Source organism: Zonotrichia albicollis, unplaced genomic scaffold (genome assembly GCF_047830755.1).
Source record: "Zonotrichia albicollis isolate bZonAlb1 unplaced genomic scaffold, bZonAlb1.hap1 Scaffold_83, whole genome shotgun sequence".
NCBI lineage: Eukaryota > Metazoa > Chordata > Aves > Passeriformes > Passerellidae > Zonotrichia > Zonotrichia albicollis.
This window is the reverse complement of record NW_027428460.1, coordinates 3615276-3641280: the sequence shown is the minus strand read 5'-3', so window position 1 is coordinate 3641280 and position 26005 is coordinate 3615276. Positions and strand designations below refer to the sequence as shown.

At 58.5% G+C, this 26005-nt stretch overlaps 1 protein-coding gene across 1 annotated transcript; it reads left to right on the top strand.

The window, feature by feature from the left end:
• LOC141728043 (Fc receptor-like protein 4) lies at positions 1-7577 on the top strand. Its single transcript, XM_074534343.1, has 8 exons — positions 1-64; positions 4814-5044; positions 5306-5569; positions 6182-6484; positions 6567-6650; positions 7036-7057; positions 7146-7225; positions 7306-7577. The coding sequence occupies exons 1-8, from the start codon at positions 1-3 to the stop codon at positions 7332-7334; spliced, it is 1077 nt and encodes a 358-aa protein (XP_074390444.1). The 3' UTR covers positions 7335-7577.
• Positions 7578-26005: the final 18428 nt, after the last annotated feature.

Here is a 26005-nt window from a genome sequence, read left to right as displayed (position 1 = left end):
ATGGTGGGCTTTGGGGGACCCTCCAGCACCGGCACCGAGAAAAGCTCTGGGAAGGAGAGGGCAGGTGAGGACTGTGACTCTGAGTCCACTGGGAAGTGGCTTTGGGGTGTCAGGAGATTGGAGTTCCATCCATGGGAGTGCTCACTGTGCACTGTCACTGCTGCTGACCATGAAAGAATGGACCTCCCCAAGCCCTTGCTGTAGTAGCCACTGTGGTTCAGCTACAGAGGGGACAGGGACAGATCAGTCCCATTTATGGGCCCCCCCAGATCCTTCTCATCCTGGTAAAATCGCACCCTGGTGACCGTGTTTTTCAACCAGCCCCGGCAGTGCACTATCACCGTGTGTCCCTCCAGCAACGCCTGTGCTGGCACCTGCAGCACCAGATCATCTGTGGGACAGGAGGGTCCCATCTCGCTGAGGGGTCGAGACAGGTCCAAGGTGGGTGCCCATGGCACCAGGGATACCTGGGTGCACTGGGACGAACTGGGATGTCCCTGTTTGCAGGGTACAGGCTCTCAGCACACAGGGGGTGTGAGGCCACCTACAAAATGGAGCCCATCCAGACATGTTGGGGGCAACCCTGACCTGTTGAGATTTATGAATCTCAACAGATTCCCTCTCAACATTTGAGACTGTCACGGGGGGGCTGCGCCCAGTGCCGAATCTGTCACATTTGTAGGTGCCTCTCTCAGTGACAGCGAGGCGGTTCTGTCCCTCCTGCCACCAGCGCTGCCTGTCCTTGTACCAGGTAGTGGAACCAGCTGTCCCTGAGCCCTGGCAGGTCAGTGTCACCCGGTCCCACAGCACTGCCGGCCTCCAGGGGGACCATGTACACTGAAGCCACCCTGGGCTGAGGCAGAACATGGGGACACTGTAGACACCCCGAGAACAAGGACACCATGGACACACCCCATGCTGGCCCAGGTCACCCCTACCAGCTCATGGTCCCATCCCCATGATCCCATCCCCATGGCCACATCCTCACAGTTCTTGTCCCCTTCTGTCCCTGCATCCCAGGTCCCTTCTCCAATCCCCGGAGCTCCCTGAGCCCAAAGATGCCAGTCCCCACATTCCTGTCCCCACATACCTATCCCCAAATTCCTGCCCCTGTTCCAGTGTCCAAAGCCACCCTACATCCCCAGTCCCAACAAGGTCCACTGTGGGTAACATGGACTGGCATTGCTGATATTGGGGACCTCAGGGGACCCTGTAGCCTCCCTGTGCCCCCTCCCCTCCCAATCCTCGGGGTGTCAGGCCCGTGCCCAGGGCACTCACCCCACAGGAGCAGCGCCACTTTCCCGGCCATCCCGGTGTCCCCAGCCACGTGCACTGGCTGTCACTCACTGCTGCTCCCCTGCCTGGCGGCTCTTTGGATGAAAGGAAAGGAAGCGAGGTCACGTCTGTCCCCATGTGTAGGTGGCCCTTGGTGGGGGCAGGGTGGCCACAAGCTGGGCACAGGCTGGGGACATGGTGGGGATGTTGCCAGGAGTAGGGGGCTCAGGGGATGTGGGGAACCAAGGATGGGTGTCCAGGAGAATGGGGGTCAAGAGGAATTGGGGTCTCCATGCCTGGGGGGATTCAGGGATGGGGGTGCTGTGGGAAAATGGTCCCCAGGGATTTGGGGTCATGGAATTTGGGTCCCAAGGTTGGGGGTGCAGAGGAAAAAAGGGGACCTTTGGGAATAGGAGTTCTGAGGGAAGAAGCAGCCCATGGGATGGGATCGAGGCAATAGTGGTGCTGGGGAATGGCAGTCCTGGGATGGGGGTCTCCACGGAGGAGAGACCAAGGCAATGGGGGTCCCATGGTTGGGTTCTCATGGGAATGGGGGTGCCAGGGATGGGCAGTGGCTAGGTGGACATGGGGGTCACAGCTCCTTTCCAGGGTGCCTCAGATTTTGGGGTGACTCAGAGCCCAGCAATGCCCTATCCCTGAAGCACTCCAGGGCAGTCCTGGGAGTCTCTGTGTCCCTGCCCCACACACCCCCAGGTCAGGTGTCCCCATTTCCTGCCTCAGCAGTCCCAAGCAACATTTGAAGACCAGTTGGTTCAGACCAAAGCCATTGGAAAAAATCCAAAAATCTTTGCCACACCATTATTTTCCCAATATGTAAAAACTCAGTGAAAATACAACTGGCAAGGTATAAATGCTCTGCTTTATAGAATCCATTGCTTCCCCAATAAGTCACTCTCAAAAAACCTGCAAACAAATCACAATGAAATGAAAGTTTTCAGTTCTCTTTAGGAGCCCATTGGTACATACCACAGCAGCGTTTGTTTGTGGATAACACAGAGTGGGGAATACTCCTGAGTGTCCAACAGCTCCATGGGATTGTTCCCTGCCTGCTGGGTAGCAACCCAGGCCTGAAGGAAGCCTTTTCTTGGGCCATCTTTAGGAACTCTCCGAATTTTGGTCCCCATTCCCACCCTGAAACTTGATTGACTTCCTTTGTAGGAAGGGGAAAAGCTCTGTCCATCCCTGGGACAGTGCACAGGAATCTGTGGAAATGCCCCTTGTGCCTCAGGGTCCAAATGATCAATTGCTGCATTTCTGGACTGGTTCGCTTGCAGGTGCCCCTGCAGGGGTTTTTCCAGCCAGCCCTGCTCTGAAAACCATCAAAGGCCCTCACAGAGCCACTGCTTGGGCTCTCTTTGGGGTTTTGTGCTTCTTGCAGGGCTGAGCAAACCACAGCTCAGCTCATCCTGTGGGGGGGCCTTTTTCCACCCACAGAATTGTCACTTCTGCAGCAGCTCTAAAACTGCCAGAATCAAAGCCAAGGGGGCAGGGGGGACCCTGAGGTGCTCGCTGCCACCTGGGGCTGGGCAGAGCAGGGCTGGGCAATGGCCATCCCTGTGCAGTGGGGCTGGGACATGGCTGGGCCCCACCCTTGCATTGACAGGGGTCCCCAGGATGTGCCACCCCTGGGACAGGCACCCAGCCAGGAATGTGCAGCGACATTTCTGGAACTGCCACCCCCCAGGACAGGACCCCCATGCCAGGATGTGTCACCCCCTGGGACAGGATTCCCCAGCTGAACTCCAGAGGAGAGGCATTAGAGGACAGTAGCCTCCTGTATGGGCCCCCCAAGAAACAGAGAATGCCCCCTTTTCCCATCTGACTCTCAACACAAATGGCCTCTTCCCTCTCCTCCAGGACAAAGGAAGTGAAAGTGTTGAGCAGGCACAGCCCAGCAACTCCATCCCCCAAAGCCTCCTCACCCTTCCCTGCACCCCCTGCTCCCCATTTCACCCCTCCCCTGGGTCCCCCAACCCGTTCCCTGCTCAGGTGCACCCCAGGATGTCTGAGCCAGGAGCTGGGGGTGAGGGTATATGGCAAAAAGTAAGAAGAATAAGGAAAAAAAAGAAATAAAGAGAGGAAAATGTCAGGGGCAGGTGAGGACAGAGAGGCCGAACTACCCAGGACCCCCACGTAATGCCTGGCCAGGAAATGAACACCCCAGGGGTGATTATGTGGGGCCTAGCCTCACCCCAAAATCTGAGGGACCCAGGGAAGGAGCAGTGACCCCAATGTTCCCCCCCACCCTGCCCAACCCTGGCACCCCCATTCCTCTGGGACCCCAACCTTGGAACCCAATTTCCTTCTGCCACCCCTTCCCTGAGACCCCCATCCCTGGACGGCAATTCCCCAGGATCTCCAACCCCAAGGAACACCATCCCGGTAATTCCAGATGATGGGACACTGCTGCCATTGGGGACCTTGATTCCCCCCGGACCACCATTCTCACAGGTCCCCCTTTCCCTGGCACCCCCATTTCATGATCACAAATCCCAGGAGGCCACATTGTTCTGAGATCCTCATCCCCAAGTCTGAGTCTACCCAACCCTTGGGACACCCATTTACCTGGGACCCCATCCCTGGGCACCCCATTCTCCTGGACACTCATCCCTGGCTCCCTACACAGCCTTAGACCCAAATTGTGGCAACATCATGTCCCCACCATGTCCCACCATCCCCCACCATGTCCCCAGACTATGCAGCCTTGTCTCCAGCCTGTCCCCATCCTGTCCCCACCCTGCCCCCACCAAGGGCCACCTACACGTGGGGACAGACGTGACCTCGCTTCCTTCCCCTTCATCCGAAGAGCCGCCACCCAGGGGAGCGGTGGCCACAGCAGCGAGTGACAGCCAGTGCACATGGCTGGGGACACCAGGATGGCCGGGAAGGTGGCGCTGCTCCTGTGGGGTGAGTGCCCCAGGCACAGGCCTGACACCCTGGGCATGGGCCCTGGTGAGGCAGAGGCTGGTGGGGAGGGGGCACAGGGGGACTGTGAGGTCCCCTGAGGTCACCAATGGCAGCAGAGGCAGAGCAGGGCATGAAGCTCAGTGTGACCAGAGATTTGGGGTGGCTTTAGGGACAGAAATAGGGGAACTGGGATGTGGAGACAGGAAGAGGGGGATAGAGATGTGGGGACAAGGATGTGGCAGAAGGAGCCTTGGGGCTTGGGGCCTGTGGGGATAGGGACAGGGGAACAGGGATACTGGGACATGGAATGGGGCCACGTAACATGGAGATGTCACCTGGCCATGGAGAAAGGTCCCATTGGAATTGAATCATGGGAACAGAACCATGGGACTTGGCCGTGGGGACAGGTGCTGTAGGGCTGGTGGAGGTGGGCAGTGCAAACATAGGGTGTCCACAGTGTCCCCATGACCCTCACCCAGCCCTGTCCCTTCTCCCTTCCAGCCCAGACCCTCGGCCTCGCTGGTGAGTCCTCGGAGGATGCCAGGTCCCCACCCCACTGTCCCCAACCCTGCAATGGCCCTGGCAGGCTGGTGTCCCCTGTCACTCGCAGGTGCCCAGACCACCCAGCTCCTGGTGGAGCCCCCCTGGAGGCCGGCGGTGCTGTGGGACCGGGTAACACTGACCTGCCAGGGCTCGGGGACAGCTGGTTCCACTACCTGGTACAAGGATGGGCAGCCCTGGTGGCAGGAGGGAGGCAACAACTTCACTGTCACCGAGAATGGCACCTACACGTGTGAGAGACCTGGAAGTGGGTGCAGCCTGCCCGTGAACGTCTCAGACGGTGAGGGTGGTTTGTGTCCCCAGCTTGGCACCCACGGGAACCCCGAGGATGCTGGATAGGCTCTACTCCATGGGTCACGCTCTGGTGTGACCAGAGACTGTCCCCTATACAGGGGGGCATCCCAGAGCATCCCACTATGGGGGGACCCTCGTGTTGAAATTGGGGAAATCTGGTGTGCTGGCTGTGACCCAATATGGGGGTGCTGATGACATCAGGACCCTCCAGACCCCTGTGATGTGACGGCACCCCTCTGCCCCCCAGACCAGCTGGTGCTGCAGGTGCCAGCGCGGGCACTGCTGGAGGGGGAAACGCTGACACTGCGCTGCCGGTACAGGCAGGAGAAGTCGGCCACTCTGGTGTTCTACCGCGAGGAGACAGAAGTGGGGACGTTCTACAATGGGACCGAGCTGTCCCTGTCCCCTCTGCAGCTGAACCACAGCGGCCGCTACCACTGCAAGGCCTGGGTGATCAACGGGGTATCAAAGGGATGGGAGGAGTCAGTGCCGGTGACAGTGACAGTGCATGGTGAGCACCTCACAGCCGCCACCCTGACAGCCCCATAGCACCTTGCCAGGGATTCGGGGTCACCGTTTCCAAAGCCCCCCATTTCTTGCCCTGAGTTTGTCCGGGGACCAGTGCTGGAGGGTTCCCCCCGAGCCCACCTAGGGGTCACTCCTCACTCTTAACTGTCTCAGCACCCCCAGCTCCCTGCAGCCCCGAGCCCCCTCCTGCACATGTTCTACAGGGACGGGCAGGTGGTGGGGGGCCCGCAGGGGTCCCTGCAGCTGCTGATGCCCGTCGTGGGGGTCTCCCACTCGGGGAATTACAGCTGCCAGGTGCGCACTGAGGGGAGGGCTGTGCGGAAGGGCAGCGCCCGGCTCCATGTCATGGTGCGCAGTGAGTGCAGGGATGGGCACGGGGAGCCCTCACAGCCTCCTCTAGTCTCCTTTCCTGGGCATCTCCATGTCCCCCGTACACCATGCTTGTGTCTCCCGTCTCTGCCCTGTGTCCCCTCACCCCTCTGTGGTGTGACCCCATCCACGACATCCCCCATCACACCCACCCCCCTTGTCCCTATCCCCCCAAACCAGCTGCCGGCCCCTCCCTGTGCTCTCAGCCCAGTCTCTGTCCCCACAGTGCCCGTGGCCAATACCATCATCACCCTTGGCACCCTATCACACCAGGCGCGTGCAGGTGACCCCGTGACCCTGCGCTGCTTGGTTCAGGTGGGCTCAGCCCCTGTCACCTTCACCTGGCTGCACAATGGGCAGGAGGTGGCCCAGGGTCCCCTCCTGGAGCTCAGGGCAGTCAATGTGGGACATTCGGGCACCTACCAGTGCATGGCCACCAACCAGCTGGGACATGATGGGCACCGTGTGTTCTGGACACTCAGCCAAGAAGTGGCCCTGTTGGTGACACCGTGGGTAATCAGGGACACAGGTAAGGTCACACAGGGTCATTCGGGGTTGAAGGACCCTTGCGGTTCTGAGTGATCTTGATGTGTCCCCTCTGTTTCTTGCAGTGGCCGCAGGTGTCGGTTGGGCCCTTTTCTTCCTGCTGCTGCTCGTGGGTGTCATTGTGGCCTGGCACCGGTGGCACCGTGTGGGTGGGTGACAATGGGGGGAGAGGGGGTCCTAGGGAGCTGTAGAGGTCCCCAGAGTGTGGGCATGACAGGGCAGCACCCATAGCCCCAGAATTGTCACTTTCCCTGGGGGTCCTGTGGGGTTTGGGGAGGTGCTGGAGGGTCCTGCAAGGATGTTGGGGGTTCTTTCAGAGGCTGTGGGGATGTTTGGAGCGTGTCTGTCCCTGCTGGGCTTTGAATTCTTGAGGCTGACTTGGCCCAGGGCACTGGGGAAACTCATGAATTCTGGGGGGCTTTAGAGATGCTTGGGGGTGCTGAGAGGAATTGAGGGTCCCATAGGGGTTCAGGAATCTTGAGAGGGGTAGGGCCCTGGGACCCCACAGTCACCCCTCCCCTCTTTCTTTTGCAGCTGCCAGAAAGCAGCATGAAAAGTGAGTGGGGTTCTTCAACCATTAGTCCCCTTTTTCCAACATGACACAAGTCTCCATCGCCTTCCACACATTGTCTTTTTCCCCACAGGCCCCGCCCTGATCCCCCGGCCCACCCAGAGGAGGGAGAGGTTGTGTACACCCACGTTGTGAGCACCAAACATGTGCAGTGTGAGTACTGTGGATTGGGGGGACAGTGACAGTGGTGTCACCCCTTCCCCTTTGGTCCCCCTAACCATTCTGTCCTGCAGGGCCCTCAGGCATCACCGACCACCAGTAACCCTGGGTGGCCTACGTGGAGCTGCGGGGACCCCAAGGGCGACCAAGAAATCCCAGTGACATCAATGAGGTTGTGCTGTGTCACTGGAGGCAACTGGGGTGCACTGGGTGTCCCCACCCATGGGCACCCACTCGTGTGTGTGCTGCCACTAAAAACTGCCCCTCCCTGTGGAGGTACAAAGATCCCAAAGGGCTGAGAGAAGAACAATTTCCTGCAACAGCAACGAGAGAGAATAAAACCAAAAGCTACAGCAACAAGGATCAGATTCCAAATTTTCCGCAAAAATATCAATTTCCTGGGGAAGTCCCCAAAAGGAACAAACCCTGGACACTCTCCCCTGCACAATTCCTCCACCAGAGGAACCTGCAACTTGCAACATCCTTGCTCTGATGGCCAAAGCGGCATTCAGGAGGCTCTGGATTCTCTTGTGCCCTGTCCCAAATTCCTCCTCTGCCCTGTTGCCCCCACGAGGATGTCACAAATGCCCTGTGGGGGTTCCAGAGCCTCCCCCTTCTTCAGAGCAGGTCAGGATCTGGTCATGGCAAAGGGTGGGATGTCAGAGACAAGAAAATTATGATGTGTGGAGACATTGTGCAACATCTGTGTGTGGCAGAGATGGGTCAGACTTTGCTTTTGGTGAGTCTGGGCCCCGTCTGTCCATCAGACTGTCAGCCATGGCACACTGGGGACAGTGTGACGCTCTGCCAAAGCCAGCTCCTGAGTGGCCGGGTGACCAGAAGTGCCAGTTGGGGAGAGGGCCCTTGTTAGCCAAAGTGGCTTAAAAGGTAGAGCATGAGGTTGCCAAGTCCCTGACCCTGTCTTTCTTGGGATGTCTGTCTCATCCCAGGAGCTGGCAACTCATTTAAATGAGAAATATTTGCCAAGGGAAGTGGGAACTGTCCTGGAATGAAAAGAAGACCCATGCTAAAACTTTTATTCATTTCAAAAATGATGGGGCTTCCAGGCCAAAGTGTAGAAAAAGGAGTAACAGCTCTTTACTAGGAAATTTATAAACTAGAACAGAACAAACAACACAAACCCAGAACTTTCCCTCCTGCTCAGCACTGTTGGTTTTTGTGGCAGTTATAACCGCGGCCAGCAGGGGGCGCTGCACGGAGCACTCCCGGCCAGCAGGGGGCGCCCCGGTCCAGCTCCATCCCCTCAGGGGCCATGGCAGCCTCGGACAGGAGGGAGGAGGGGAAATCGCACCTTTTGCAAACTCACGGGCATCAATCGGTCCCGGCACCACCACCAGCAGCGGGCAGAAGCCGCCAAGGCAGCAGGTTGGATCCCAGTGCCCACTGGCAGCGTAGCAGTGTCCCGGAGCTGGACACACACCCTGCACAACACCCGCGTCTGCTCTCCATGAACCGAATGGAAGGAAGGCAGGGCCTGACCCAGGCAGGTCTCGGGTCCACAGCAGCACCTCTGTTGGCTTTTAACCACAATTCCTGCAAACCCTCAGGCTTTCACTCAGGTGAGGAGGTCTGGGATTAGGCAGCTTTGGGGACTCCTGGAATCCAGACAGGGCTCTCCCCACAGCCCCACCACAGCTGTTGCCAGAGCCACAGCTCGATATTTCCACACTCTACACTTTTCCCTCTTGTCTGACAGCCATGGCCAGAACCCAAACATTCTTCCCAGGCCGTTCCAAAGGGCTGCATGGTTGAGACAGGAGGAAGGAGGGACGCCATCAAGTTTTTGAGCAGAGTGGTGGGATTTGCCAGGTTTTTGCTGCTATCTCAGACACTTGCTACAAGGGACAAAATGATCAATTGCTGCATTTCCGGACTGGTTCCCTCTAAGCTGCCCCTGCAGGGGCAGTTTCCAGCCAGCCCTGCTCTGAAAACTATCAGACATCCTTGCAGAGCCACTGCTTGGGCACCCTTTTGGTTTTGTGCTTCTTTCATGGCTGAGCAAACCACAGGCAGGCTTTTTCCCCTCACAGAATTCTCATTTCTGCAGCAGCTCCACACACCCAGAGCCCCTTGGAATCTGTCTGGAGTGACCCCCAGGCCACAGGCACCTTGTGCAGACTGTGCTTGGCCCTCGGTCTCTCAAAATTCTGAGGAAACCAGGGAAGAAGCTGTGAACCACGGGTCCACCCAGGAACTGCCTATACCTGGGACCTCCATTTCACCTTGAAATCTAATCATAGGGTCCCCCATTCCTTATGTCTCCCCATCTCTGGAACCCCTGTCCTAGTACTGACATTCCCTAGTACTGACATTGTCCAGGACACTCATTCCCAAGGAACCCTCTCCTGTCCATTCCACCTCCTGAAATCCCCCTTCCCCCAGGACCTTGATTCTCCCACGACCCCCTTTCCTACAGAAGCCCTCATTCCCCCAGCATCCCCATCCCATGAAACCAAATCCCTGGAGCCCACGTTCCGCTGGGATTCCCATCCCTGAATTCCCAGCCCTGGGCACCTCCACTCCCATTGCATCCCCAACCCTGGTGATTCCCCATCTTCAGGCCCCCCATTCCCAGGGACCCCATCCCTGGAACACCCCATTCCCCTGGACAGCCAGCCCTGGCTCCCAAAACCTTCTGAGACCCTCCCTTCTGGGAACCCCGTGTGCCACTGTGTCCCATCCAGCCTTGTCCCCACCCTCCCCACAGCCTGTGCCCAGCTTGTGGCCTCCCTGCCCCCACCAGGTGCCACCTACGCATGAGGATGAGACCTCACCTTGCTTCCTTCCCCTTTGGCCAAAGAGCCACCACCCAGGGGACAGCCACCCCCGGCAGCGAGTGACAGCCAGTGCACATGGCTTGGGACACCGGGATGGGGGGGAAGGTGGCGCTGCCCCTGTGGGTTGAGTGCCCTGGGCACGGTCCTGACCCTCTGGGGAAATGGACGGGGCGGGGCACAGGGGAGCTGCGGAATCACCTGAGGTTCCCAAAGGCAGCAGTGCCAGTCCATGTTACACACAGTGGACCTGGGTGGAACTAGGGATGTAGGGTGGCTTTGGGGACAGGAAGAGGGGGCAGGAATTCAGGGAATGGAGATGTGGGGACAGGAATGTGGGGGGTGGCACCTTTGGGCTCAGGTATCTCTGGGGATAGGGACAAGGGAACTGGGATGCAGGGAGAGAAGGGGACAAGAATGGTGAGGATGCAGCCATGGGGATGGGATCATGGGGATGGGATCATGAGCTGGTGGGGGTGACCTGGGCCAGCATGGGCTGTGTCCATGGTGTCTTCATGCCCAGGGTGTCCACAGTGTCCCCATGTTCTGCCTCAGCCCATGGTGGCCTCGGTGTTGCTGTTCTCAAGGTGTCTGTGTCACATGGATGTGGTGCATGGGTGGCTGTGACACAGACATGTCCCCCAGCCTCTCCAAATGTTATGGAGACCACCAGACACACTTTCTCACAAGAAATGCTGTCCCCATGGGGACAGTTGGGGGATAGCCACCACACCCTTTACCCCGTGTGCCTCGGTCCCCACAGTGCCACCCCCACCCAGCACTGTCCCTTCTCCCTTCCAGCCCAGAGCCACAGCCTCACTGGTGAGTCCTCAGGGGAGAGGCTGTGGGGGTGTCTGTGTGGAGGCTGTGAGATTCTCACCATGCACTGTCACTGTCACTGGTGTGGACACCTCCCACTCCCTGGCTTTAAGCCAACCCCTGCAGCTGTAGTTGCCACTGTGGTGCAGCTGCAGAGGGTGACAGGGACAGCTCTGTCCCATTTCAGAGCTCCACCAGCTGCTCCTCCTCACAGTGGAAGGACACCCAGGTCACCAGGTTGTTCCATTGGCCCCAGCAGCGCAGTGTCACCCTGTCCCTCTCAAGCAGCGCCCGTGCCGGCACCTTGAGCACCAGCCAGTCTGGGGAACAAGTGGGTCCTTTCACATCATGAGGGCTTGGAGGGGCCTGGATGCGCCTCCCAATGGGACCCCCCTATTGGGTCACACACAGCACACTAGGGGTCCCCAATTCTAATACAGGGACCCCTCACACTGGGATGCTCTGGGATGTCCCCAGAGCAGGGCACAGGCTCTGGTCACACAGAAGGTGACCCATGGAGCAGTGCAGACCCAGAGCCCTTGAGGCCCCTGCAGGTGCCAGGCTCGGGACACTCAAACCCTCTCACCATCTAAGACAGTCACTGGTGGGCTGTTTCCACTTCTGGGTCTGGAACACCTGTAGGTGCCACTCTCGGTGACAGTGGTCGCGTCCCTCCTGCCCCCTGTGCTGCCCACCCTTGTACCAGGTGGTGGCACCAGCAGTCCCCTAGCCCTGGCAGGTTAGTGTCACCCGGTCTCAAAGTACCAGTGTCCCCCAGGGGGTCTCCACCAGGAGCTGGGTGGTCTGGACACCTGCGGGGGACACCAGCCTGCCAGGGCCAGAATGGGGCTGGGAAAAGAAGGGTGGAGCCATGGCATCCCCCGAGAACTCACCAGCAAGGCCGAGGGTCTGAGCTGGAAGGGAGAAGGGTGGGTGGGGGTGGCACCACACAGACAGCAGCACCCAGGATAGAGGGTGTGGTGGTTGTCCCGAAACTGTCCCCATAAGGGCAGCACTTCTTGTGTGAAAGTGCATGGGGGTGGATTGCAAAAGATTTGGTGAGGCAGGGGGACATGTCTGTGTCGCAGCCACCCGTGCACCACATCCCTGTGGCACAGACACCTTGGGAACAGGGACACCGAGGCCACCGTGGGCTGAGGCAGAACATGGGGACCCTGTGGACACCCCTGGCATAAGGACACCATGGACACAGTCCATGCTGGTCCAGGTCACCTCCACTAGCTCATGATCCCATCCCCATGATCCCATCGCCATGGCCACATCCCCACTGTTCTTGTCCCCTTCTGTCCCTGCATCCCAGTTCCCTTGTCCCTATCCCCAGAGCTCCCTGAGCCCAAAGCTGCCAGTCCCCACATTCCTGTCCCCACATCCCCATCCCCAAATTCCTGCCCCCTCTTCCTGTCCCCAAAGCCACCCTACATCCCCAGTTCCACCCAGGTCCACTGTGGGTAATACGGACTGGAACTGCTGGCATTGGGCACCCAAGGGGATCCCAGAGCCCCCATGTTCCCCTCCCCATCCCCAGAGTGTCAGGCCCGTGCCCAGGGCACTCACCCCACGGGAGCAGCGCCACCCTCCCGGCCATCCCGGTGTCCCCAGCCATGTGCACTGGCTGTCACTTGCTGCTGTGGCCACCGCTCCCCTGGCTGGTGGCTATTTGGATGAAGGGGAAGGAAGCGAGGTCACATCTCAACCTTATGCGTAGGTGGCCCTTGGTGGGGGCAGAGTGGGAACAGGCTGGGCACAGGATGGGGCAAGGCTGCATAGTCTGAGGACATGGTGGGGGATGGTGCTGCCAGGAGTGGGGGGCTCAGGGGATGTGGGGAACCAAGGATGGGTGTCTGGGAGAATAGGGCACCAGGGGAATTGGGGTCTCCATGCCTGGAGGGTTTCAGGGCTGGGGGTGTTGTGGAAACATGTTTCCTAGGGATTTGGAGTCATGGCATGTGGGTGCTGGGTTTGGGGGTGCAGAGGGAAAAGGAGATCCTCAGGAACAGGGGTTCTGGTGGAAGAAGCAGCCCATGGGATGGCATGAAGGGAATGGTTTTGCTGGGCAATGGCAGTCCTGGGATGGGGGTCTTCAGGGAGGAGAGACCGAGGCAATGGGGATCCCATGGTTGAGTTCCCAGGAGAATGGGGGTGCCAGGGATGGGCAATGGCTGGGTGGGCACAGGGATCAAAGCTACTTCCGGGATTGCCTCAGATTTTGGGGTGACTTAGCACCCAGCACATTCCCCACAGTGCTCATGGCCAGGGCGGCAACCCAAGGCTGTCCTGGGATATTCTCGATCTCTGACCCACACACTCCTGGGCTTTTTCCTGTCACTCCCATTTCCCAGCTCAGCGACCTCAGCAAACATGTGATGACCAATTGGCTGGGACAAAATAACACATCCATAGAATAAAGGCAAGAATCTTTTCCCACACCGTTATTTTCCCAATAAAAAATAAATCAAACTGACAAGGTATAAAATTAGCTGGTTTATAGAATACTTTGAATCATTGCTTTCCCAACAAGTCACTCACAATGAAAACACAAACAAATCACAAAATGTGATGTTTTTTTTCTTTCTTTAGGAACCCCTTGCTACATCCAAGGGCAGCATTTGCTTGTGGATACCACAGAGTGCGTGGAATCTCCCTGAGTATCCAACAGCTCCATGGGATTGTTCCCTGCCTGCTTGGCAGTAACCCAGCCCCTAAGGAAGCCTTTTGTTGAGCCATATTTAGGAATTATCTCAACTTTTCTCATTCCCACCTTGAAACTTGAATGACTTCCCATGGATTCAGTGCCCCAAATGGGAGAAGCTCTGCCCATTCTTGGGACAGTGCACAGGAGTCTGTGGAAATGCCCATGTGTGTCTCAGGGTCTGATTCCCTGGTAAATCCACTCCAGCCTGCCCTGAATTCCCCTGCCTGGGCACTCCCTGCTCCTGCTCTGACACTCCTGTTGCCCAACCGCTTGTATGCAGCCCCTGCTCAATATTTCCAGACTTTTCCCTCTCTTCTGGTGTGCACATCCAGAACTCAAACATTCTTTCCATGAGGTACCAAAGGGCTGCAGGTTTTGTTCAAGATGGAGGATACAGGTCAGGTTGTTGAGCAGATTGTGGTTGTCTTTGCAGTAGTTCTGGGACTCTCTCAGTCCCTTGCTGAGAGGGACAAAATGATCAGTTGCTGCATTTCTGGACTGGTTCCCACACAGCTGCCCTTGCATAGGGAGTTTCCAGCCAGCCCTGCTCTGAAACCCATCAAAGGTCCTCACAGAGCCACTGCTTGGGCTCCCTTTGGGTTTTGTGCTTCTTGCAGAGCTGAGCAAACCACAGGCAGGCCTTTTTCCACCACAGAATTCTCACCTCTGCAGCAGCTCTAAGGCTGCCAGAATCAAAGCCAAGAGGGCAGGGGGGACCCTGAAGTCCTGGCTGCCACCTGGGGCTGGGCAGAGCAGGGCTGGGCAATGGCCATCCCTGTGCAGTGGGGCTGGGCCATGGCTGGGCCCCACCCTTGCATTGACAGGGGTCCCTAGGATGTGCCACCCCTGGGACAGGCACCCCGCCAGGAATGTGCAGGGACATTTCTGGAACTGCCATACCCGGGACAGGACCCACCATGCCAGGATGTGTCACCCCCTGGACTGATTTCCCCCAGGTCATCCCCACAAATGCGACCTCACAGGGCAGGACCCTCCTGGATGTGCCCTCCCAGGACAGACACTGCCTCCCTTTGCCATCTGACTCTCAGCACAAATGGCCTCTTCCTTTTTGTCCAGGAAAAAGAAAGTGAAAGTGTTGAGGGGGCGCAGCCCAACACCTCCATCCCCCACAGCCTCCCCATCCTTCCCTGCTCTTCTTACTCCCAGTTATCCCCCTCCCATGGCTTCCCCCAGTGCGTTCCCTGCTCAGGTGATTCCTGGGATATCTAAGCCAGGGACCGGGGTTGAGGAGACATGGCATAAAAGTGAGGAAAAAAAGGAAGAAAACAGAAATAAAGGGAGAAAAAATCAAGGGCAAGGGGAGTGCACAGAAGCAGAGCTAGCCAGGACCCCCATGTGATACCTGCACAGGAAACGAGCATCCCAAGGGGGCAGCACCTGGCCATAGGTCACCCCAAAATCTGAGGCACCCAGGGAAGGAGCTGTGACCCCCATGCCCCCCCCCCAGCCACTGCCCATCCCTGACACCCCTATTCATTTGGGACCCCAATCATGGGAATCTGATTTCCTTTTGTCCCTCCTTCCCTAAGACCCCTTTCCTGGACTGCAGTTCCTCACGATCTCCTACCCCAAAGAACCCCATCCTGGTAATTCCAGTCTCTGGGAGCCCCATTCCCTTGGGGACATTGATTCCACCAGGGCCCCCATTCTCACAGGGTTCCCCTTTCCCCTGGCACCCCCATCCCTTGGCCCCCATCCCATGATCACAAATCCCTGGAGGCCACATTGTTCTGGCACCCTCATCCCCAAGTTTGAGTCCATCCATCCACTGGGACCCCCATTCCCATGGGACCCTATCCCTGGGAACCCCATTGCTCTGGACACCTATTTCTGGCTCCCTACACCACCTCACACTCCAAATTCTGTCCCCACCATGTCCCACCATCACCCCCCTGTCCCACAAGGTCCCCACCCTGCCCCCATCCGGTCCCCAGCCTGCCCCCACCAAGGGTCACCTACATGTGGGTACGGACGTGACCTCGCTTTCTTCCCCTTTATCCGAAGAGCCACCAGCCAGGGGAGCAGTGGCCACAGCAGCGAGTGACAGCCAGTGCACATGGATGGGGACACCGGGACGGCCAGGAAGGTGGTGCTGCTCCTGTGAGGTGAGTCCCCTGGGCACGGGCCTGACACCCTGGGCATGGGCCCTGGTGAGGCAGAGACTGGTGGGGAGGGGGCACAGGGGGGCTGCCGGGTCCCCTGAGGTCCCAAAAGGCCACAGAGGCAGAGCATGAGGTGACCAGGGCTGTGGGGACAGGAGAGGGGGGACAATAACGGGGGACAGGGATTTGGGGAACTATCATGGGGCTGGTGGGGGTGGCCACTGCAACCACTGTTGAGTCTCCATTTCTGGGTGTCCAATGTGTCCCCATATCCTAACTGAGCAAGGGCCAGTCGGTGTGTCTCTGTCCCCAAGGGATACTTGCCACACTATGACAGTTTAATGACAGCCCCCACACCCAGAGCCTCCCTGCCAATGTCCCTGTGATGCCACCCTCACCAAACCCTGTCCCTTCCCACTTCCTGCCCAGACCCTCAGCGTTGTTGGTGAGTCCTCGGGGGATGCCATGGCCCCATCCTGGTGTTCCCAGCCCCACGCTAGCCCTGGCAGGCTGGTGTCCCCTGTCACCCACAGGTGCCCAGACCACTCAGCTCCTGGTGGAGCCCCCCTGGAGGCCGGTGGTGCTGTGGGACCGGGTGACACTGACCTGCCAGGGCTTGGGCACTGCCCGTGCCACCACCTGGTAGAAGGACGGGCAGTGCTGGGGGCAGCAGGGACCGGACCACTTCACTGTCACTGGGAGTGGCACCTACACGTGTGACAGACCCGGCACCAGGCACAGCCCCTCTGTGACAGTCTCAAATGGTGAGAGCGGTTTGGTTGTCTCCAGCCTCACACCTGCGGGGACCCCAAAGTCTCTGGGTGTGCTCTGCTCCATGGGTCACCTCCTGGTGTTACCAGAGCCCATCCCCTGCACACAGGGAGATCCCAGAGCATCTCAGAGTGGAGGGACCCCAGTTCTGGATTCAGGGAACTCTGCTGCACTGGATGTGTCTCAGTTCAAGGGTCCTTGAGAAAACTGAATGCCACAGGTGTCCTAAGACTCCCATGTTCCACAGCCCGACTGGTGCTGCAGGTGCCAGTGCAGGAGCTGCTGGAGGGGGACACGGTGACACTGCGCTGCTGGCACTGGGAGAACATGTCGGTCACTGGGGTGTGATTCTACCATGGGGACAAGGAGGTGGAGAGGTCCCTCAATGGGACCGAGCTGTCCCTGTCCCCTCTGCAGCTGAACCACAGTGGCCGCTACAGCTGCGGGGGCCAGGTGGACTCCAAGGTGGCACCGTGGGCGTTCTTGGCTTCAGTGACAGTGACAGTGCAAGGTGAGCACCCCACAGCTGCCACACTGACACCCTCACAGCCCCTCTGCTGACTCTGCCAGGGCTCCTCAGGTGGCTGCAGAGCACATTTGGATTTCCTGCTCTTCCTGGGCCACTGCTGGTTCTGACACAGCCGCTGCAGGGGAGGAGGAGGAGAGCAGAGGCACAGCCCTGAGGACTCTGCAGCTGGAGTACAGAGATAGCCAGGGCTGGGAGCTGTGCCTTGGGAGGGCAAAATGGGGCTAAATTGGAGCTGTTCGGGCCAATGCCCCTCTTCTGCTCCAGACGCTGCAGACCCTTCAGGAGGTGTTGTAATTATTGTTGGTATTCCTGAAGGTCCGCTGTTCCTAAAGCATCCCTGTGCACAAACACACAGCTCTGCTGCCTCTCCCAGGGATTTTGGGATTCTGTGACTGAGGCAGGAGCCAGCTGGAGCAGGCGGCTCATGGGAGCAGCACCTGGCCATGCAGGTGGAGCAAGAGTTCCAGGAATTCCTCAGGGTGCTCAGGTGAGGCCCATGGGGGCCGGGCCATGGTGGGACACCACTTGCCATTCTTGCTCCCCCCAGATTTTGAGACAGAGCAGTGACACCCATAAGGCTCCCAAACCTCTCAGGGCTCAGGCGCAGCCTCAAAGGACGTCCTGGCCCAGGCCTTGGGGATGATTCGGATACTCCGGGCTCGTTCCCGACAAAGGGCAGTGCTTCAGGAGCGGTTGGCACATCCCGAAGGAACAGCCCGGGGCTACTGGAGCCCGAGCGCTGCGGGCAAGGACGGCGTTAGGGAGCCGGGCCCCACTCAGCCGGCGCTGCCCCAGGAACGTCTCATCCTGCAGGAGCTCGGCAGCCTCTGCCGGTGCCGGCCCCGGGGCTGTCGAGGGGCACAGCCGGAGGGGCCGGGGGGCAGCGGGTGGGAGGGGCCGGGATGGAGGGACCAGGACCCCACTGGGGAGCCCCGAGCGTGGAGGAAGAAAAACAATGGCGGGGAGACCCCAGGACAGGGGGGAGCAGAGACCCTGTGGTGGGGTCTGCGGAAAGGAGGGACCGCAATGGTGGTCCCGGAGCATCGGGAAGGGGCCCAGGTGCCATTGCGCTGCGAGTGCTGGGACGGTCACGGGGTATCCGAACCAACTGTGGCAGCGTGTACGAAGCCACTGTCGCGATGTGTTGGGACCGAGCGTTGTCAAGGTAAGGCCCCCACAGCTCCGGGAAGTGGAGGGGTACCCTGGAAGGTGTGGGGCAGGGCAGGGGAAGAGCCCTGTCTATTCCCTGTGCCCTGTGTGGGTGAGGAGGGCAGGGATGGAGCAGCTTTGGGGAGACCTGGAATCGAGACAGCGTCCCTGCCCACCACCGCCATGGGGTAGAGCCCCTGCTCAACATTTCCATCCTTTTCTCTCTTGTCTCGCAACTGAGCCAGAACCCAAAAATATTTTCTGGGATGTTCTAAAGGGCTGCAGGTTTGAGACAGGAAGGAGGAGGTGGGTCCTGGTCAGATTTTTGATCAGATGGTTGTTGTCTTTGCAGGATTTTCAGGTCTCCCCCAGTCCCTTGCCTAGAAGGATAAAGTGATCAATTGCTGCATTTGTGGACTGGTTCCCACACAGCTGCCCTTGTAGGGGCAGTTTCCAGCCAGCCTTGCTCTGCAAACCATCAAAGGCCCTTTCAGTGACACTGCTTGGGCTCCCTTTGGGTTTTGTGCTTCTTGCAGGGCTGAGCAAACCACAGGCAGGCCTTTTTCCACCACAGAATTCTCACCTCTGCAGCAGCTCTAAAGCTGCCAGAATCAAAGCCAAGGGGGCAATGGGGACCCTCAGGTGCTGGCTGCCCCCTGGGGCTGGGCAGAGCAGGGCTGGGCAATGGCCATCCCTGTGCAGTGGGGCTGGGCTATGGCTGTGTCCCACCCTTGGATGGCCACTGGCTTCAAGGAGCAGGAGTTTGGGAGCTCCTTCCTGCCCGGAGCTCCATTCCCCAGCTGCTCTTGCTGGCTCAGATCCTGCAGGGGATGAGCAAGAATGGAGAAGTCTGGAAACACCAGGAGCTGCCATCCCCCAGGACAGGAGCCCCTTGTCCAGCATGTGTCCCCCCTGGGACAGGGTTCTCACAGGGCAGGAGACCCCTGGATGTGCCCCCCCAGGAGAGACCCCTCCCCCCCGCTGTGTGACACTCAGCACAAATGGCCTCTTACTTCTGCTGCAGGAGAGAGAAAGTGAAAGTGTAGGCAGAGGGAAAGCTGCACTCCTCCAACCCCCACAGCCTCCTCAGCCCTCCCTGCAGACCCCTCACCCCTGCTTCACCCACCCTAGGCTTCCCCCAACACATTCCCCACTCAGAAAGTCCCCGGGATCATCAAGGCATGAACTGGGAGGTTGTGAAATTGAGGGATAAAAGGAAGGAAATGGAAATGAAGAATAGGAAATGCCCCTGGAGGTGTTGGTGGCACAGACCCAGAGCTCCTCTGAATCCCCTCTTGTTGCCCCCCCACCAAATCACAGGCAACCCAGGGCAGCTCTAGCCCTTGAGTCTTCCCAAAATCTGAGGCACCCAGAGAAGGAGCTGTGATGCACATGCACATCTCATCACTGTCCATCCCTGGCAAACTCATTCCCCTGGGAAGCTGACCATGGGACCACAAAAGGGGAGTCCTTTTGTCTCCCCTTCCCTGGGACCCCCATCCCAGGGCTGCCATTGCCCAGGAACTCCATCGCCCAGGACCCCATTCCCAAGGAACCCTCTCCCATTCATTCCATGCCCTGAAATCCCCATTTCCCTGGGACCTTCATTCTCCCAGGTCCCCCCATTCCCCCTGCACCCATCCCTGGCACAAAAATCCCTTGATGAGGGATTTATTACAATTAAAGTATTTTCTTATATACCGTTTTAAAGTTTTAAATGTACTTTACCTTTCTCCTAGTCTCATCTCAAAACAAAATAGAAATAAATACATTCTGATAAATCCACTAATAATCAACCAACACTAAACCCACCACACCAATTATTACATTAACTGAAATATCTCAAATTAGCAAACCAAAACCATGACACCAAATCCCTGTAGCCCAGGCTCGCCTGGGACTCCCATCCCTGAGTCTCCCCAGCCCTGGGGACCCCCATTCCCATGGCACCCCCATCCCCTGTGACTCCCCCTCCTCACCACCCCAATTCCACATGGACCCATTCCCTGGACCCCCATTCCCTGGACTCCCAATTCCCCTGGACACCCATCCCTGGCTCCCCAAACCCCCTGAGCCCCCCTGCTCCTGGGAAGCCCATGTCCCACTGACCCAGAGACAGCCTTGTCCCCAGCATGTCCCCACTCTGCCCAAAGCCTGTTCTCTGCTTGTGGCCACCCTGCCCCCACTAGGTGCCACCTACACATGGGGACGAGATGTGACCTCGCTTCCTTCCCCTTCATCCGAAGAACCGCCAGCCAGGGGAGCGGTGGCCACAGCAGCGAGTGACAGCCAGTGCACATGGCTGGGGACACCGGGATGGCTGGGAAGGTGGCGCTGCTCCTGTGGGGTGAGTGCCCTGGGCACGGGCCGGACTGGTAGTACCCTGGGGATGGGCGCTGGTGAGGCAGATGGGGAGGGAGCAGAGGGGAGGGAGCAGAGGGGAGCTGCAGGGTTCCCTGAGGTTCCCAATGCCAGCAGAGCCAGAGCATGAAGTGACCAGGGTCACGGGGTGGCCGTGGGGACAGGAGAGGGTGAACAGGGCTGGAGGGATAGGAATGTGGGGAGAGGCATCCTGGGGCTGGGGCAGCTGTGGGGACAGGGACACAGGGATGCAGGGACAGGGAGAAGAAGACAAGCACAATGTGGATGGACCATGGTGACAGAGACCATGGGGCTGGCATGGGAGATCTGTGCTAGCACAGTGTCCCCATTGGGACATCTGTGCCACACCAATTTCCCCAGGGGGACAGTTCAGGGGCAGCCCCTATGAACCATTCCCCTGTGCACAACTGTCCCCACAGTGCAGCATTTACTGAGCCCTGTCCATTCTCCCTTCCCGCCCAGACCCTTGGCCTTGCTGGTGAGTCCTCAGGTAATGCCATGGCCCCACCTTGCTGTCCCCAGCCCCATGCTGGACCTTGCAGGCTGGTGTCCCCCATCACCTGCAGGTACCCAGACCACCCAGCTCCTGGTGGAGCCCTCCTGGAGGCCGGCGGTGCTGTGGGATTGGGTGACACTGACCTGCCAGGGCTCAGGGAACACTGGTGTCACCACCTGGTATAAGGACGGGCGGCGCTGGAGGCAGGAGGCACACAACCGCCTCACTGTCACTGAGAAAGGCAACTACACGTGTGAGAGACCCAGCAGTGGGCTCAGCCCTCCTGTGAGAGTCCTGGATGGTGAGGGGGGTTTGGGTGTCCCCATCGTAGCACCAGCAGTGACCCCGGGGTTCTGGGTGGGCTCTGCTCCATTGGTCACCTCCTGTGTGACCAGAGCCTGTCCCCTGCTCTGGGGACTCGCCAGGTGTAACAGGACCCTCGTGTCCTGCAGCCCCATTGGTGCTGCAGGTGCCAGCGCAGGCGCTGCTGGAGGGGGACACGGTGACACTGCGCTGCCGGCGCTGGAGGGACAACCCGGTCAACTCAGTGTCCTTCTGCCATGAGGAGAAGAAACTGCAGGAGCTCCGTGATAGGACCGAGCTGTCCCTGTCCCCTCTGCAGCTGCAACACAGTGGCCGCTACAGCTGCAGGGGCTGGGTGAAATCCACGGTATCACGGGGATGGGAGAAGTCGGAATCAGTGACAGTGACAGTGCACGGTGAGCACTCCACAACTGCCACTGCAACCCCCCCACACTCCCTCCCTCGGGACTCAGGCTCACAAATCTCCCTCCCCTCTCCTTTCCAGAGCTTTTCACGGTGCCAGTGCTGGTAGTTCACTCTGAGCCCACCAATGGGTCCCCCCTGACTCTCAGCTGCCTCAGCACCCCCAGCCCCCTGCGGCCCCAAGTCCCCCTCCTGCACATGTTCTACCGGGACGGACGGGTGCTGGGGGGCCCACAGGGGTCCCCGCAGCTGCTGGTGCCGGCCGTGGGGGTCTCCCACTCAGGGAATTACAGCTGCCAGGTGCACTCCGAGGGGGGGACCGTGCGGAAGAGCAGTGCCCGGCTCCGTGTCACGGTGCGCAGTGAGTGCGGGGATGGGCATGGGGAGCCTCCACAGCCTGCTTGGATCCCCTTTCCTGGGTACCTCCATTACTGCCCCATTCCCCCCATCCCTCACTGGGTTCATTCACCCATCTCTGAGTCAACCCCACCCCTCTCTGCTGCTTCCCCGCAGTCCCCAAGTCCCACCATCCCCTCTCTGGGTCCCCATACTCACACTGGGGTCCTCCCATCTCCCGCTCAATGTGTCCCCTCATTAACCCCCCATCCTTTCTTTGGGTACCTATTCAACTTCCCCCCGATCTCTGCACCTCCTCTCCTCTCCCTCACTGGGATGTCCCTGCCCGTCCCTGACCTCCCCCCAAGTCCCTCAATGTCCCCTGGTGTCACCCCATTCCGCAGGGGTTCTGCTCTCATGGGTGTCCCTGTCATTGCAGCCTTGTGCTGAGCTGTACGGTGGCCACAGGGAGAGGTCATCTGTCCATTTCCTGGTACCCGGGAGGGCTCAGGGCACCGCTTGGCACTGGCCCTGCCTGGAGCTGCACCACACTGGGGACAATGGCAGCGGCCACTGCCAGTGCAGGGACAGCATGGCTGAGAGTGTCCCCCTGAATATCACTGTCCTTTGTGAGTGGGACCCTAAGACTGGGGGTGACCCACCCATGGCACCCCCATCCACCTCACCAGGTGCCAGCCCTGTCTGTGTCCCTGCAGTGCCTGTGGCCAATGCCACCAGCACCCTCAGTCCCCTGTCACACCTGGTGCGCTCAGGAGACAACGTGACCCTGCGGTGCTCGGTGCAGGTGGGCTCAGCCCCTCTCACCTTCACCTGGCTGCACAATGGGCAGGAGGTGGCCCAAGGTCCCCTCCTGGAGCTCAGGGCTGTCGATGCGGGACATTCGGGCACCTACCAGTGCGTGGTCACCAACCAGCTGGACGGGCACCAGGCACTCAGTTCAGAGCTGGCCCTGGAGGTGACAACACAGGAACAGGGAACAGGTAGGGTCACACAGGGTCACATGGGGACTTCAGGACCCCCGGGGTTCTGGGTGACCCTGATGTGTCTCTCTCTGTCCCCAGCAGTGGCCTCAGGGGTCTGCGGGTCCCTCCTGTTCCTGGTTCTGCTCCTGGCTGTCATCGGAGGCTGGCACTGGTGGCACCACCTGGGTGGGTGACAATGGAGGGAATGGGGGTCCCAGAGATTGAGGTGAAACCCCCACAGAGTTTGAGGTCCACAGGGTGGCACCAACAGCTCCTGACTTAGGTGAAGCTGAATCCCTAGTGATCTCACCTGGAGGTCCTGGGGGATTTGGGAAGGTCCTGCAGGGTTGTGCAGGGAGGTTGGGGGTTCTATCAGGGGTTTGGAGGAGTTTGGGGTGTCAGTGGATTCAGTGGGTGATTCAAGGCTCATTAGGGGCTTCAGGGATGCACAAGGCTCCTGGGGGCAGTCAGAGGTCTCAAGGGTGTTCAGGGGCCCTGAGGACTCCACAGTCACCCCTCCCCCCTTTCCTTTGCAGCCCTCAGGAAACAGCAGGAAAGGTGAGTGGGGGGTCCAGGCCCGAACCCCCATTTTATGTTCATTACGACCCCCCACACACCCACAGACGCCCCCTTATCCTTGCAGGGGCCCTCCAGTGCCCTCGGCCCCTCCAGAGGCAGGGGAGGTGCTGTACAGCCAGGTCATGCGAAACAAGAAGGCAAGGGGTGAGTACGGGTGGGGGGACAGGGACATGTCACCCTAGGGATGTCACCTCCCATCCAGGTTCCCCCACTCGGTGTCTCTTGCAGTGCCCCCCTGTGCCACAACCCCCCAGGTGACCAATGCAGAGCTGCCAGGACCCCATGGACAACAGCAGGACTCCAGTGACATCTACGAGAACATGCTGTGACACTGGGGGCACAGGGGGCACTGGAGATCCCTGCCTGAGGGCACCTCCCACTGTGTGTCCGCCCCCCAGCTCCCATGGATGCCCACCCTGCCACGAGGTGGGGGAATGAGTGTGGGGTCCCATGTGGGGCTGCCCAGAGCTCCCTAATCCAGTGCTCCCAGTGCTCCCAGTACCCCCAGGAGCTCCCCATTCCCTCCCCCAGTACCAGGGGGCACAGCATCACTGTCCCTCTTATGGGACTCAAAACGCAACTTTTTCATTAAACCAGGAGAAATGGTTTTTGTTTGTTCAGCTCTGCCCTGTGTACTGGTTTAGGGCAAATTTGTTAAAGAATCTGCAAAGGAGGGCCCCTCCAGAAAGCGAAACCCACACGGCCCCTCCCCCCAACCGGTTCGGGAAAAAATTCCTCGGAGAGAGGTGGAAAGAACCTGTTTATTTGACTGGCCCCGCACCCCCCAGCACACAAAATGAACAATACCCGATGACACCGCTCTGAGAAAGATGGCAAAATCAGAAAGTCTCTTTCGGGGGGTGGTTGCTCTGTTCTCAGTCCCTCCGGCGCTGGGCCAGCCGCTGCAGCCGAACCCTTGGTGTTCCCGGGTCCCAGTCCGGAGCAGGTTCGAGATGGTCACAGGGACAGGAGAGGAGAAACAGTCCAGGAAGCAATGTGGACTGTTTAGCTAGAACTAGCTAATAAGCAGAGGCAGAAAGCAGAGCAGAAGCAAGAGCAGAAAAAGAGAGCAAGCAAAAGCAGCAAGCAAAAGCAGCAAGCCCAAAGCTGGAAGTAAAAAAAAAAAAAACAGCTCTGTCTACTGCTTGTCTCTGTGTCCTGATAAGAGAAACCCAAACAAAACTTCCACTCTTCAGTGCCGGTCTTAAAGGCACAGAACAGATGAATGGGGATATACAAGCATCATAACGTCACCCCAGGACATTCCACCCCTTATCCCCATATCATCAACATACTACAACACATCATGCATTATTCATACAAAATTTCTATCTGTTCCCCCAAAATTACAAGCAATACCCATCATGCCTTCATCACATCCCCACACTGGACCACTGAATCCAGGCCCTATATTACAGAGCTGCAGGATTCCCCCTTTTCACTTTAGTCACTTAAAGCTCCATCTATCACTTGCTCAGACCTTCGACACTTACACATTTCCTTCTCCATCTTCCACTTGCCCAGACCTTCAACTCTTACACATTTCCTTCTATCTCATGTCTGTATGGTTTAATGTACAGACAATGGCAGTAACATCCAATGAACAGTGATATTGCACATCATTCTTACCCCACAATCAGATCTCCCTGAGGTACACATTGTGTTGTTCCATCTCTTTGCATTATCCACCACGTGCAACCTGGTCCCTGAGCAAAGACAACCCCACGAATGGGTTTGTCTGTACTCGAGGCAGAATTGATCCACACAGTCTTCCCTAACAAACCTCTGATATGTACCACTGGGACTTTGTCCCCTTCTATTACATTCAGGGACTCAGACTGGGCAGGACCTGCTCGGTTGGTGGAACCTCGGGTGTTAACTAACCAGGTGGCTTTTGCCAGATGCTGCTCCCAATTCTTGAAAGATCCCCCACCCAAAGCTTTCAACTGGGTTTTTAGTAGTCCATTGTACCTCTCCACTTTCCCTGCAGCTGGTGCATGGTAGGGAATATGGTACACCCACTCAATGCCATGTTCCCTAGCCCAGGTGTTGATAAGGCTGTTCTTGAAATGAGTCCCATTGTCTGACTCGATCCTCTCAGGGGTGCCATGTCTCCACAGAACTTGCTTTTCCAGGCCCAGGATGGTGTTCCGGGCTGTAGCATGAGACACAGGGTAGGTTTCCAACCATCCAGTGGTGGCCTCCACCCTGGTCAGCACATAGCGCTTGCCCTGGTGTGTCTGGGGCAGTGTGATGTAGTCAATCTGCCAGGCCTCCCCATACTTGTACTTGGACCACCGCCCACCGTACCAGAGGGGCTTCACTTGCTTGGCCTGCTTGATGGCAGCACATGTCTCACAGTCATGGATAACC

What these genes read in the sequence shown, in the direction of transcription:
- LOC141728043 (XM_074534343.1), top strand. Translation starts at nt 1, where the DNA reads ATGGTGGGCTTTGGGGGACCCTCCAGCACCGGCACCGAGAAAAGCTCT. An exon ending in GCCCGTGAACGTCTCAGACG is followed by an intron (nt 5,045 to 5,305) that starts GTGAGGGTGGTT and finishes TCTGCCCCCCAG; the next exon opens with ACCAGCTGGTGCTGCAGGTG. An exon ending in GAGCACCAAACATGTGCAGT is followed by an intron (nt 7,226 to 7,305) that starts GTGAGTACTGTG and finishes TCTGTCCTGCAG; the next exon opens with GGCCCTCAGGCATCACCGAC.